The 13,776-nt window shown below is 37.8% G+C and overlaps 2 protein-coding genes across 2 annotated transcripts; one reads left to right on the top strand and one right to left on the bottom strand.

The window, feature by feature from the left end:
* Positions 1-229: 229 nt before the first annotated feature.
* Positions 230-6,027, top strand: LOC141905266 (DDB1- and CUL4-associated factor 12-like). The gene is made up of 8 exons (XM_074794092.1): positions 230-304; positions 425-786; positions 1,390-1,596; positions 2,350-2,583; positions 2,678-2,740; positions 3,124-3,283; positions 3,599-3,744; positions 3,966-6,027. The coding sequence occupies exons 2-8, from the start codon at positions 571-573 to the stop codon at positions 4,119-4,121; spliced, it is 1,182 nt and encodes a 393-aa protein (XP_074650193.1). The 5' UTR covers positions 230-304; positions 425-570; the 3' UTR covers positions 4,122-6,027.
* A 587-nt stretch (positions 6,028-6,614) lies between these two features.
* LOC141906136 (zinc finger protein 532-like) lies at positions 6,615-11,761 on the bottom strand. The gene is made up of 2 exons (XM_074795346.1): positions 11,655-11,761; positions 6,615-10,605 (listed from the first exon to the last, which is right to left on the bottom strand). The coding sequence occupies exon 2, from the start codon at positions 10,491-10,493 to the stop codon at positions 7,146-7,148; it is 3,348 nt and encodes a 1,115-aa protein (XP_074651447.1). The 5' UTR covers positions 10,494-10,605; positions 11,655-11,761; the 3' UTR covers positions 6,615-7,145.
* Positions 11,762-13,776: the final 2,015 nt, after the last annotated feature.

Raw genomic sequence — 13,776 nt, 5'->3', positions numbered from 1 at the left:
AGATTTTTTGTTTCAAACTCCTTTTTATTCGTGGAAATCTATCATCCATTTCCTTAGTGTTCATATACTGTACTCTTAAAATCTATATTTGCACCTGTAATTTATTTTTGTAAATCACATTTTGCTTATTTTTACCACAAGAAGCATTAATAAAGTGAATTGAAAGCCAATTTTTAATCCTGATCCGAAATTTACCTGTACAAAAGTACGACGCTAGATGGCATCGTTTGAAAAAAATTGTATGTATGTATTTTGATTTTTTTCCAAGTGTCTGGTGGTGAAAACAGGCGTAACATTTGCCTCGGTAAGAGTGAATTTTAGATTGTTAGGCCTGACTTTAACGTCAACGATCCTTACAAAGCCTTGCAAATCACAGAATAAATTTTAGGCTATTCACCTTTTTTCTTTTTTTTGAATTTTCCAGTTAGGACTCTTCAATCTGTCGACTCCAGTTTCCAGTCAGTGAACTGAAAATGTCAAAATGATTTGGTCAATGGATAGGAGCCTTTAACCGACTGACTACTAGATATTGTACATAAAAGATAAACTCTTCCGACTTCGCCAATAATAATGGCGTCTTCGTCGATGGATATTCTGAAATATTTTCAGAAACGCGAAATCGGTTCTTATCTACGGAATCCACATAAACTCATCGCGGAACGTTTGTCTCATCAGATACCCGGTTTATTCGCTGAAAGACAATACAACATCGGTTCGATAAACAAAATATTCGCATCGAAATGGGTATCCGATCGTCAGGTGGTGTTCGGCACTAAATGTAACAAGGTACTTCTCGCCGTGAAAAAAAGATCGAATGAATGAATTTGTTGTATTGCTTACCGATTATACAATTATCGTCGACCAAATTTTCAGGAAGGTTTTAAGTATTGTGTGCCCCCTCTTGATTCATAACTTGATTAAGATTGAGGCCCTCAATCTTAATTGACAAAAAGAAGAGCATAAGGAATGATATGTATGATATATAGAAACCTATTTACAAAACCATGAGACATATAGTAGGAATTATTTCGAATGCTAAGTCACATCTACATAGTTCCTTACCACCCTGGGATATCGAGCCTTTAATTGTGTCATTAGATTTGCCACTGTGAACTAGGGAAAAGAGGCCATTCTTAAAATGCGTATTTGTCTGTGGGAAAAAGGGTTGAAATAATGGACCCTCCCCCTATGTACATAATGCTTGAATTGCGTATATGAATGACCCCTAAGAAGCATTTCAATGGAATGACACGCCTTGTCGGTACCTTGCCCCGTTTGCCCTCCATTTCCAATCAACCCGATGCCCCAAGGCGAACAAACCCATCCTCCCAACTGCACTTAACGATGTAATCATTGAAGAAATGTGCAATGTTTCGTTTGGTTTTTCAGCTGGTAGTCCTCGATCTATTGTCGGAACAGATGGTGAATTTACCAGTATTGAAATGTAGCGATGAAAGTCGTCCCGCTGATTGTCCGTGCGGTATACACAGTATAGCTGTAAATCCTTCTGCTACGCTGTTAGCCACCGGAGCCGAGCACACCAACGACGTCGCTGTCTATAGACTTCCTACGTTCGATCCGGTCTGCGTCGGAGAGGTAATTCCTGAAAAACTGGATATCATGCAGCTATTTCGTTTCCCACTACAGTTGAACTCGGTTAATTTGCCACATAACTTAACCCTTTTAATGCTGACTAATCAATACCCTATAGTGCTGGAGACAATTTGAAAATTTAAAACAATTCCACCCTAGTGTGTTGAATAACGGGAATACCACTTTAGTGCATCTACACCGATTCAAAAACCACACTGCGGTGTAGAGGCACTGAAAGGGTTAAGCCATCTATTTTTGAGTTTGAATTTGTATTTGAACTTCAATGTACTAAGTGTAACTTGTTTCAGCTATGGTGCCAAGTTTGTACGTATAGTACACGCGTATAGATGAACTTGCTAGAGAAAGTCATGGGCTGGTTGAACCACTGTGTTCAGTTTAACCCGAGCGCAACTCACAGCTTAATGTTAAAATTGATCTGTTAAAGTGGCCCCTGGTTATTTACAAAGACACGAGCATAATGAATAATATGATTTTATTGAAATCTTTTAACAGACCTGACTACTACTTAAGAGTTAGTTTCTACTCTTTTTAAAACCTCATCTACTCCCAAGAATATCAAAATACTCTCAAAACCAAAATAAATTCTTGTTGATTTTCAATTGAACTACTATTCTTGATGTCAAATTACTCTCATTTTTTGTGAAAACTTCCTCGAGTAGGGATATCAGTTAGTCTGTTAAGAGATATCTGTTCTGTTCACATGAATTTTTAAATAACTGCGTATATATTTGTCAGAGTGGTCACAATGATTGGATATTTGATATTCAATGGCTGGACGATGAATTTCTGGTGACCGGATCGCGAGATAGTTGTATGGCGTTATGGTGCGTCAAAGACGACGAAGACAGCTACGTGTCAAATATGAAAAGTTTACAAGTGCCCGAATACACAATAAAAAAACCATTGACCATCAAAGCTTGCGACAACGCTGAGAAAGTGCGCGCCCTAGCTTATAATGAAAACGTCAATGTGAGTCATTAGAAATTCTATCTTGTATTCTTGCGTAACGTGTATTTGGATGTGAGAACGATTTTTGACAAATTGTTTTTCGGATTTGTTTCAGGAACTAGCGGCGCTTTCTTTAAATGCTCAACTTCATATATGGGATGCAAAGACATTTTCGAAGGTTGGTATCAACGCCTTGCATTTCTTGCGAATTCAATGTAGACTTAGTAGAGTCAGGGACTTTGCTTAGGTGTTACTGATTCAGCCATCTATCATGATGTTCTCTATTTTGGTCTTTTTCAAGTAGTCCTCAACCATGTTTTATTTTATACTTGATGCGAGTACTGGAAGAAACATGTTTGAATTGACAGTTCTTTAGAGTCCCTAAAGATTGTTTCCTATCACTGATTAGGTCATTTTCATGCAAATATTGTTCCTGAAACATTGAACTAATAGAGGAAATTCTAGTTTATTTCCTATCTCTGCACTTGCTTCCCTGATCCAGATATCTTCATTGTAAGTGAAGAATACATATGAAAACTGCTTGATTTACATTGATTTTAGATCGATACGCGGCGTCTGCCGAATCCAAAAGAGAATGTTTGTTTAGCGATCGATAAAGAGATGAGGATGTACGCTATCGGCTCTCAATCACACGTCACTTACATCGACACACGTTGTCGAAAAGTTATCAAATCTGTGCTGTCCAAGCAAAGAGGATGTGGTGAGTCATGATTTAGTCGGATATGTTTGTTTATCTCTTGCATGCATTCCCGAGAGGGTTCATCCCCTGTCTGAGCTCAGCCTTGTTTGGCTTGGGATGAATCCTTGACACATTACTGTACATTAATGATTGATTTATATTTGTATATATTTGTATTCTCCACTGTACTAGTCTTTTGTGTTTAAATAAACTTCATTCATCCTGAGAGTATTACCACATATTTCAGGCTTAACAGTATCTTTAGTATAGTTTACTGAATCTAATTTATTTTTTAATTCATGTGATTTGTTTCAATTATTTATTTTTCATTGGTAGGTATCCGATCAGTAAGCTTTAATGAAAAAGTTGTGACCATCGGAACTGGAGCGGGCTCGGTTTTATTCTATGATTTTTCGGCCGGCAAGTACTTGGAATGTAACTGCGGACACACGTGTATGCTGAATGTCGGAAAAGGCTGGCTGGTGCGTACTACAGCATACACGATTCTAAAAATCTACAAAATTCAAGGGGCTAGTGGCTCATAAGTTGGTTTAAGATATCTGGAGGATAGATACCATAGTAACAATGAACTTTTTAACTGTCACTATGTCAACTATCCACTGGTTAAATCTAACTAACTTTTGAGCAACTGGCCCCATGTTTTTAAGAGTGGGTTAAATTTTTTCGGTAATTCACTTTTCAGCGCGAAGACGAGACGTATTATCACTATTTCATGGATCAGGACTACCCGAATGCTATTTACACCCATTGTTACAACGATAGCGGAACGAAACTTTTCACAGCCGGAGGTCCACTTCCAGCTGGACTACATGGAAACTACTGCGGATTATGGCAGTGATGATTGTGAATTGTGAAAGTTAAGACAATCATTCCTAGTCCCTGCTGCACATGTATGGGATACCTGTTAACCTCGAAGGATGTACCCCGGGACCCAGTTATGCAGTTGTGGATTGAAATCAGATTAAACGGATGGAGTACCTATGGCCAGTGTTATAGACAGTCATGAGACCAGCTACATAACATAAGTATGTTAAAGACGAATGTATGATTTAAAGGTTTATGATAAACTACCAGTCATTTGTAAAACCAGGGTGGTTCAAAAAATGAACTAATTTGGACATTTTGTTTTACTGAGGGAGTCTAGAGTTAACCATTAGCTCCCAGATTAAGTGGGCTTGGTTGTATGAACAAGCATGTTGAGGTCGAGTACTCGTTAATATGAAAGAGGTGTGCATCTTTTATGATTGTATGCGTTATGAGTAAAGTTGATAGCGCGAGTCTTTGAATTTGCTTTTCTATGGCTAGGAAAGAAACAACGAACAAAAGAGAACTTAGAAGAAAAAATAAAACTAACTTCAAAACAGTTATTCATTTATTTTTGCAATGAAGATTTCGTAAAACAATTATAAAAGGCTGCCATGAAGCTTCTACATGTATAGCTAATCACTGATATTGCAATGAAAAGATTTTATGTTCTTGATGAGAGAATATGTGTCGTGGCGCAGCGCCAATGTTTATTCATTTCATTAATGAAATTGAAATAACCTCCTGTTCGTAAAGTATGTATGTTCACCTCTGATCTTTGTTGGGGCTTTATTTAGAAGTTATTTGATCAGATCACTAGAGACCGGGAATTTCGGTGTCAACTGGGTGTGGTACTATCTTTTTGGAAAGGGTGCATTGGCAAGGCACAAGTCTACTTAGTATTTGTACTTATGTGTATCTCTGACACAGGGTTTTTGGAGAAAGCGCTCGAGTCTCGGCTGTTGCCTGTGAGTTACATTAAAAGTGTACATTTTGCATGTATCATTTAATTGAGGAATCTAGAAATCGTTTATTATCTGCATCCATACTTTATGAACAGAAAACTTTTTACTGGAGTCGCGTTTGCATTTCATGATACTGGTGACTCGATTTTGTCCGATGAGGTCAATCTACTCCCAATGCATTTTCTTTATCAGACTACTCGATGAGATATTTTGTACATTTGTTTTAATTCTCGGTTTAATTTATTGTTTAGAATTATTGTAGATTCCTTCTGTACAAAAAACTGTTCAACGGTTCTATAGTTTCAATTCAAAGAATTTGAACGTAGGTGAAAAGGTAAATAACCTTTTTATAAATTGTACATAGCATTGGTATTTGGGACCCTCCTGTAAAGCCTATTGTAATAGACTAGGCAAATTTCATTGGCAAATTGATTTTCACCTAATTTTGCATTACGCGCCGAGGGATGCGATGCAAACTTTCTAGTAAGCAAATCAACTCACATAAATCAAACATGCTAGATACATGAACATGTATTATTGTAAAATTTATCAATCAGCTATTACCAAATCTGCCGAGTGTCACCACCAATTAGTTCAGCGAAAATATACATAATCCTGTGATCGGCAATCAGTCTTCACACTGAATTCTACCTTAGTGTGTGAACCTTGGTCTCCCAAATTTAATTGTAGGTGATTTAATCATAGGGAGAAACATGCCTAGTCTGTGAGCATATGAATTAAATGTTTAAGAATTGATTTATGTCATTAAATGTCCTTCTTTGGACACCGATCAAAGTCCTTTCATTGGCGACCTTGCTCTGATACCGTTATGCTCAATGGGATATCTGATATTCGCAACTACTGGTATTTAGCTTAATAGTTATCAATTCATTGCTAAAATGACTGTGCACATATTCGACATTAGTTTTGTTTGTTATGTTTCACTTTGTATATAGTTGTTATTGATGAAATTTTGAGACCAATAAAAGTTCCTTGAAAATATATGAAATGTCGAGTTATATTCATTCCACAGAATCCTTGAAAATAGGAAAGCTTCACCGACTACGATAGGATGATGTCGATTGATTTCCGCAAGTACATATTTCAGGGTGACCACAAATCTGGAAAACAGGAAATGCCCAGGCAACTGATTTCTCTGGGAATACATCGGGAAGAGGTGTTTCTTTGGAAAACACAGGGAAATGAGGTTTACGTTGCGCATGTTTTCCCAGAATTTTTTGCTCCTGAATTATGTTCTCCATCTCTTCTACACTGGCTTTCATCAGAATACAGGGAAAGTTCTGGTTTTACCCGGAAAACCCAGGGAATTTGGAAGTGGATGATAGTGGTAACTCTGTATTAGTCTTGTTTATACACAATATCCTCAAAACAGTTCCGTCTTCCATGACTGTACTTTTCAACCTCTTGAAAAAATCCTTAAGCAGAGCATAACAAAAATATGTAGTTCGATAAATATTAGAAATCATGGAAATCTTCCTTCACCATCTTCATTCATACCTAGAAGAATATACATATACAACACAAGAATTTCGTTGAGAAATGAATTGTATTTATTCAGAATATACATGTATCTTTTCAAGGTATAAAGAGCTGTCAAATATTCAATTCATGTGCAACAAAGATTATTCTACGCCACATCATTTTTACTGAAATTCAAGAATGTTAGCTGTACAGTTTTGAAAACTTCTCTATTCAATAAACATTCCATAATTGTTTTCCGGAATAAAAATACATATTTTAGAACCCTTAACCACAGATAAGACTTAACATCTATTTATGCAAAGAACATTATATAAAATCAGCATTTAAAAAGTTTCTTAATTGATAAAAGCGGAAGAAGCATACAATTTACAATCAATACAGCAGACCTACCCTTCCTCAGTACCGATAAAAACTGGTCATCTTAAAGATTTCTGGTTAAGTCAGCTATACAGTCAAACTCGCTTAAGTCAACTGTAGTTGGGCTGTACTACAAATTGCTTTTGATTCAAATCTGGCTTTAACTTATCCAGGCTTTAACTGTTCCAAATAAATTTGATATCAGGTAAATAGGTAATTACGTAGTAATTCAATCACGGAAGGGCTTGAATACGCTTGGACTGAATAAAGGCCATACCATGCGTTCGCATATGCGACTTAAGTAATGGCATGTCGTTAAAGGCCTTATAACAAACTTGGCACTCGAGCCAACCATTCTGAAGTACAGTGAATTCATCCTGTGTCCGTTTAGGGGAGGCTTCAGTTTTTTTCTTCGAGGAATCGAGCTTGAAATACAAGGTCGAGTCATACAAGTTCGCTTTCTGTTTAGACTCTAGAGAACCCACATATCTGGATATATTTCGAACTTTGTGTACAATGATGAGATGGCGTTTTAATGACGGGATCACGGAGAAGCAAACACCGCATTCACTGCACTGGAAAGAATCTTCCTCAATTTTGTGCATTTTTATATGATCTAAAAACTGGTTGTGGTCCTCCGACGAGTATGAACATTTGGCACAATGATAACTATTTCCTCCCTCAAGTCGCAGTCGCTTCAAAGCAGGAGTTTCTTCTTCCTGTGGAATGGACACCGATGGCCTTTTGGAAGTATTCGCATCTGATTCTTCTGACTGACTTGACCCATCTTCTTCAAGTCTGACACATTTGCCATAGACTTGTAACTCCATTTCTTCGACTTGTTTCTTCATTTCAGCCCACAGTTCCTTATTTCGATTCACCTTATGAACCTTATTCAAGTGATTAATCAGGTAAACTTTGTGCTTGTAACTTTTAGCAATATTCTGCTCTTTGCATAGTGTACAATAAAAGCTGTGCTCTTTTTGACGTTGATGGACATTTTTATCGTGCCGATTCAGATCTTCAATACTAGCATATGTAAGGCCACAAAGAAGACAAGAGAACTGACATCCAATAGAAAAGCCATGCGCTTCAGTCAAATGTTCTTCTAAGTCTTGTTTACAGTTGAATGACTTTTTGCAAGTTTTACAAACATGATAGTGTAATAGCATATAAGCAGCTCTTAGACCACTGGTCAGTTCATCTGCTATTGGCACTGTAGTGGTTACATCAGCATTACGTGCGGGTAGATCTTCAAATGCATCTGTAGAAATTTCATGGTGATCATTTGGACAACGGTGGGAAATTAACTCATCTTCAATTTCGAATCCCATCTCGCAAAATTTACAAACATGTTGCATATTTCGTATCTTTTCGCGAACTTCAACGACTTCTTGCTTCAATTGTTTCTCAAGTGCTTTAAGCACTTCATTTCTATCATCCGAAGATATAATTGGTCCAGTTCGGTCAAGCCCACCGCAATCACATTGGGAATCGGGCACTTCTTGTTTTATCACCACATCTGGATTCAAAAGATCTGAAAATGGATTATTATCATTCTTTGGAACAGAAGAACTTATTTTGGTAGATAGAGCTGACTTATTTCCATTGCCACCAGTTACATCAGCAGACATGTTCACTTCGCTAGTAACATTTGCACCATTTTTTTTATTTTCCAGCGGATCATTAACCTTAATGAGACCGCGTTTTTGAACGTTCAGAAAGAAATTTCGAATATATGTCTGATGGTTCTGGGTTTCATGGTTTATTTCGCTTGCAAGATTATCGCACGGGTGTCCACAGTAATCGCACATAAACGGGACTACCTGATGTCGACGGTTGTTATGAGCCATTAAATGCTGAACAAGATCGCTTGGCAACAAAAACAGTTCACAACATATCTGACATTTATACTTTGGTATGCTATATTTGAAAGTGGCATCTATGTGATTTTCTAAATGTTCGATGAACATAACATTGTCTCCAAAGCATATCTTACAGAAATGACATTGGTAAACCTGTTTTGAAATGAACCCGAGATTAGCTGAAACCTTGTGCACATCAATTGAATGTTTGCTGATGCCATCCCAGGTTGTAAACGCAACTGGGCATTGTGTACAACGATAAAACAGGTCTCGGTGGTGCATTTGAAAATGCGTTTTCAGCAAAAAAGTATTCGAAAACCCGGAACTGGGACATTTTGGACAAGATAGCCACATCAAGCGACAATTATGAAAACATTTCGCTGTTAAATGGCGCTTGAAAAGACTTAAAGAAAGTAACTGCTTTCCGCATTCGGGACAAACATATGGAGGCGTGAATTTATGAGTGCGTTTGTGGGCAGCGAATGAACATTTGTTCGGCATCATCAAGTAACAGACATCACAATTTCCTTTGTAAGTTGCATCCTTAGTGCTGAAATGTTTGGCAAGGCCTTCTTTTGTTGGTATACTAATCAAACATTCCGGGCAATCCCAAGAAATACCGACGATACCGCATTGAGGAAGCTTACAACTCAAAAGCTGATCATTGCCAGTGTATGTTGACAAAGTCTTGTTGGTAGTTGAGCTTGGAGGTAGCTGAGTTGAAGTTATCATATTTGCATTCGATGCATTACGATTATCTATGCATGGTTCTCCATCTATTGCACCCAGTACTACATGATTGTTCGAGATGGAATCAGATTTAGACTCCAAACTTTTTTGAAAAATCTTTCCGTCACAAGCTTTCTCATTCCGAATTGAAATTTCATCTGATCCGTTATCCCCAGCAGAATCTACGTTCCCACTCCTAGTCATGGCTTCTGCACTGCTGAAATCTTTGGGTAGGCTGTCTTTAGTAGAAGTTGCCATGTTAAGAAACTTATCAATTTCTTTAGCATCTTTAGCTAGAAAAGGAGCTCTAACATACTCTAGAGCAATCATACTCATATTGACAGAATCTAACCACATCATATCATTGGCAGCAGTTTTCTGACTGACAACATGGCCCATTAAGTGTAGCCATAATGCACACTTGTTTGGAAATTTATGCTGCATCTTATCCATTGGACAGTGAGAGCATACAAAATTGATATTTACACTTTTTCTTTCGACATGACTAGCATAACTAGAATGGAACATGAATGAATCGTTACATGCCTCGCATTGATAGAATGTTTGATCAGGTAACTGAAATGCAACCGCCAGTGGCGGCTTATACCTTTTAATGCAGTTGGCTTTCTTTAAAAAACCTTGCTGCCAAATAGTTTTTCCATTGGAATCTGTTGTTTCAGGTGTGATTGTCTTAATAACGGCTGGCATGTGGCGCACAACATTTGGAGTCGGCAGGATGGCTCTGTATGGTTGAGATTTATTTCCGCTACTAGTCATTTTAGTAGCGGGCACAGTGCAGTCGGCAGAGAGCGAGCGGTTTCGTTTTGCTGCTAATTCAGGTTGTTTGTTCAAAATGATGGTTCCAGAGGTATTCTTCGTCAAGTGATGGATACGACGACTACTGTCACATTCATCGAAAGGAAATTGAGAATTCTTAGATAGACCCGTAACGGTAGACTTTGGCTTCAGCTGCTTGTATTGCGACATTGTTTAGAATCTCAACTTAAATATCTTTCACTGAATCCACTATGCACTTTCTTGTAAATTCAGAAACTTCGATGAAGACAAGGATTCAATACAGCAGTTTGAAGGAATCAACCTGAAAATAACCAACAAAAAATTACTCAATTTTAGCGAGTGTAGAACCACAGTTATAGTATATACTTAAACCTAACATGTTCATTGCTGACTACGTCGGCTATACTCATACTTCTGGTTCTGACATAGTCAGTAACCTGTCTGTGCTTTAGTTTCACGATCGGATATTTTCACAAACCAGTCAGGAATGGGAAGGTCATTTTTGTATGCAATCTTCGTCAGCCAATTTGACTGACGAGTAATTTGCCTGGCATTTCATTGTCTCTTAAGATATCCGTCTAATGTTTGTTGTAATCAACGCACAACAGATTCGTAGTTTGTTTGATACCTATAACTGTTCACCTGACGATCTTAATCCATGTGCAAATCGGCCGTAAAGTGAGAGTAAATTTCCGTCAATTCAACGGTGGCCATTTCGAAAACTTGTTGAGGGTGCTGGCACCTGTGGACTGAGGCCAGGACAACAGCACAAACTAACGAAACGACAAAATTATCATGGAAAGCACGAAGATTTGAAATATATGTTGGAAAACCATCAAAAAAAGAAATTGTCGTTTCGTCTTGGAAGTTTTATATAAATCCTTGTAGGTCACCTTGTCTATCATGCCACATGTATGCAATACAGAGAAATGGCGGCCAGTGGCGGAATTTGTGGAGATATTAATTTCTCAAAATAATGTTGATTAATCGCTCGTAACATACATAAAATTGGATTATTTCGAAAGGTACCTGTGTTAGTTTGTGAATTAAGCCATTAATTGTGGACTGAAGTGAATAGAAAGTATATTTTTGAAGTGTTACTTTTTTCAACCGTGTTTTGGCCCTGTCATCTCTAACGTTGGTATAAGCCCATCCGATTATAAAAAGCTTACCACCAACGATTAGGTTACTAACTACTAAACTAGTTCTGACAATACAATAAATTTATTTCTCACCAAAAAAAAATATACAGATTCACAAAAAACAGGTTCTGAACTATATTACACACATAATATTGAATACTCGAGAAACACAAACACCATTGCCAAATCCGCCATATAGTCTACTCACCAGTATGGCCAAGGCTAATCGGTGGACAACTTCTGTTATTTTTAGGACACGCCATCATCACGAGTGTACATAAATGGCTATAGGAAGGTCACGTGGGCATACTTTTTACCCGGCATGCTCGGATTTAGGGATTGTAACGTGGAAACATGAAATATATGAAATTAACGAAAAAAAGGTGTGCTAATTGTATTGAGCTCAACACGTTGTAAGTTTACATTCGAAAATTCGATTAAAGTGATACAACAAATTAACCAAATAATTTATGGAGATGTAAGTTCAAATCAATTAGTTTTCTTTCGAAAATATATCTAGAATTCGTGTTACATACTACTCGAGGGGCAGCACCTCCTGGTGCGGAGCCATTTTTTGTAAACAAACCGCACGTGTTTTCCATAAATGGGATGATGTTATCCATCCTCATTAACCATATTCCAGTGATGATGGCGCCAATCACTTCGCGATCGATATCGTTGACTTTAGTAAAAATGGTAAGTCCTATCGTAGCCTATATGAGTAATATAAGTCTAAAAGAGGATTGATGAGAAAGGCATGTTCTGCTGGTGTGTGGGCGTGTGCCGTTGGGTTGTTGGCCTTTTTTACGTGGTGGACGTATGTTGATGTTTTAAGTCAACGTCGACATGGCCGGTGTAGGAAGGCTGTCTGGACTGGCTGTCTAAACCTCTTCCCCATTCACCAAGAACCTTAGTGTCTGATGTACCACGGCACAGACACTAAGATGCGAACGACATTTTCTCGATACTTTTAGATCACTGCAGCTTTAAACCACCAGAAATCCAGTTTCACTAAACCGATTGTGAAAAATAAACTCTCTTTACAAACCTCACATATTCAGTTTTCTTATTATTATGTTCATTCGGAGGTTCCTTCATCATAGTCCGTGCTTGATGCGATATAAATACAGAAATAGCAAAAATGACACAATTTTTTCACTTTGAAACTAGGCATTGTAACACTGTAGTTCGTTAGCAACAAGACACTTGAGCGATGCGTGTCTCATCGCTAAACAGCGCATCATTTTTGTATCTTAAATTTAATCGTAGTAAAATCGGCTTTATCCTCAAACAAATATAATGAACAAACACAAAACGTCATAAGGTTAGTGTAGATAGTTTATTTATCAAAATCGGTTGTTTATTTGCTGAGATATCGCAGTTTGAACACAGGCAAAAATGCCTACAGTAGGCCTAGTTGTGTCGGCAAAAGTCACGCGAATTTGAATGAACGTGTCTGGGTGGGTGGTTACACAGGATCGTAGAGCAACGTAGATACACTGTGGAGACAGCCACTGCCAGGACTGGGTGAACTTCCCCAGTGACTAAGTCTTCGTCAGCCAGCACGTTTAGACTACTCATCGTGAATGTAATTGATTATCTAGCTAATAGATTAGATGATCAATAATGTTCACCATGAGTAGTCCACCACAACATCAATAGGTGTCATAGCCTTCGCAATGATGCAAATTATCCAATTTTACGGATCTCTGCTATAGCGAAACCGAATCAAAGTGCTGCCCTCTATCCATGATGATAAGAATATGCCACGATTTATATGCCACCATCTAGTGCGGCCGAATTTACAATGTTTAAATCTCTTAGGCCTAAGTGCTGTAGTGGCATTATTGCGACATGCTAATCAACAGCCATAGTCACATTTCTGTGACATTTGCTATGCGGACATTTGAATGCCCGCTAACAATGTGCCGTTAATGCCACCTTGAAAAAGTTCATTGCGGTAGTTAGTACAGATCGGTAGCTGTTGACTGACTCCGAGAAAACCGAAGGTAAATTCTCAAGTTTCGTTTGTGGGCTATTTGAGAAAATTGAAAATATCTTCATGTTGGTTTCCATAGACAAGTGGCTGTCCAATATCAATAGTAGACGAAAACCCACAATAAAAAGAAAAATTATCTGGCTTAACGTTTCAACTCAATTCTATGAGCCATTTTCAAAAACAGTTATTGAAAATGGCTCATAGAATTGAGTTGAAACGTTAAGCTACCAGATAGTTTTTCTTTTTATTGTGGGTTTTTGTCTACTATATCTTCATGTACTCAGCAATTCTGTGCCAACGGGTCTACTGATAATGAAGTCAATATCAGAAA

The sequence above is a fragment of the Tubulanus polymorphus genome, chromosome 5 (assembly GCF_964204645.1).
Source record: "Tubulanus polymorphus chromosome 5, tnTubPoly1.2, whole genome shotgun sequence".
NCBI lineage: Eukaryota > Metazoa > Nemertea > Palaeonemertea > Tubulaniformes > Tubulanidae > Tubulanus > Tubulanus polymorphus.
The sequence above is the reverse complement of the archived record's forward strand: the minus strand, read 5'-3'. Positions and strand labels throughout refer to the sequence as shown.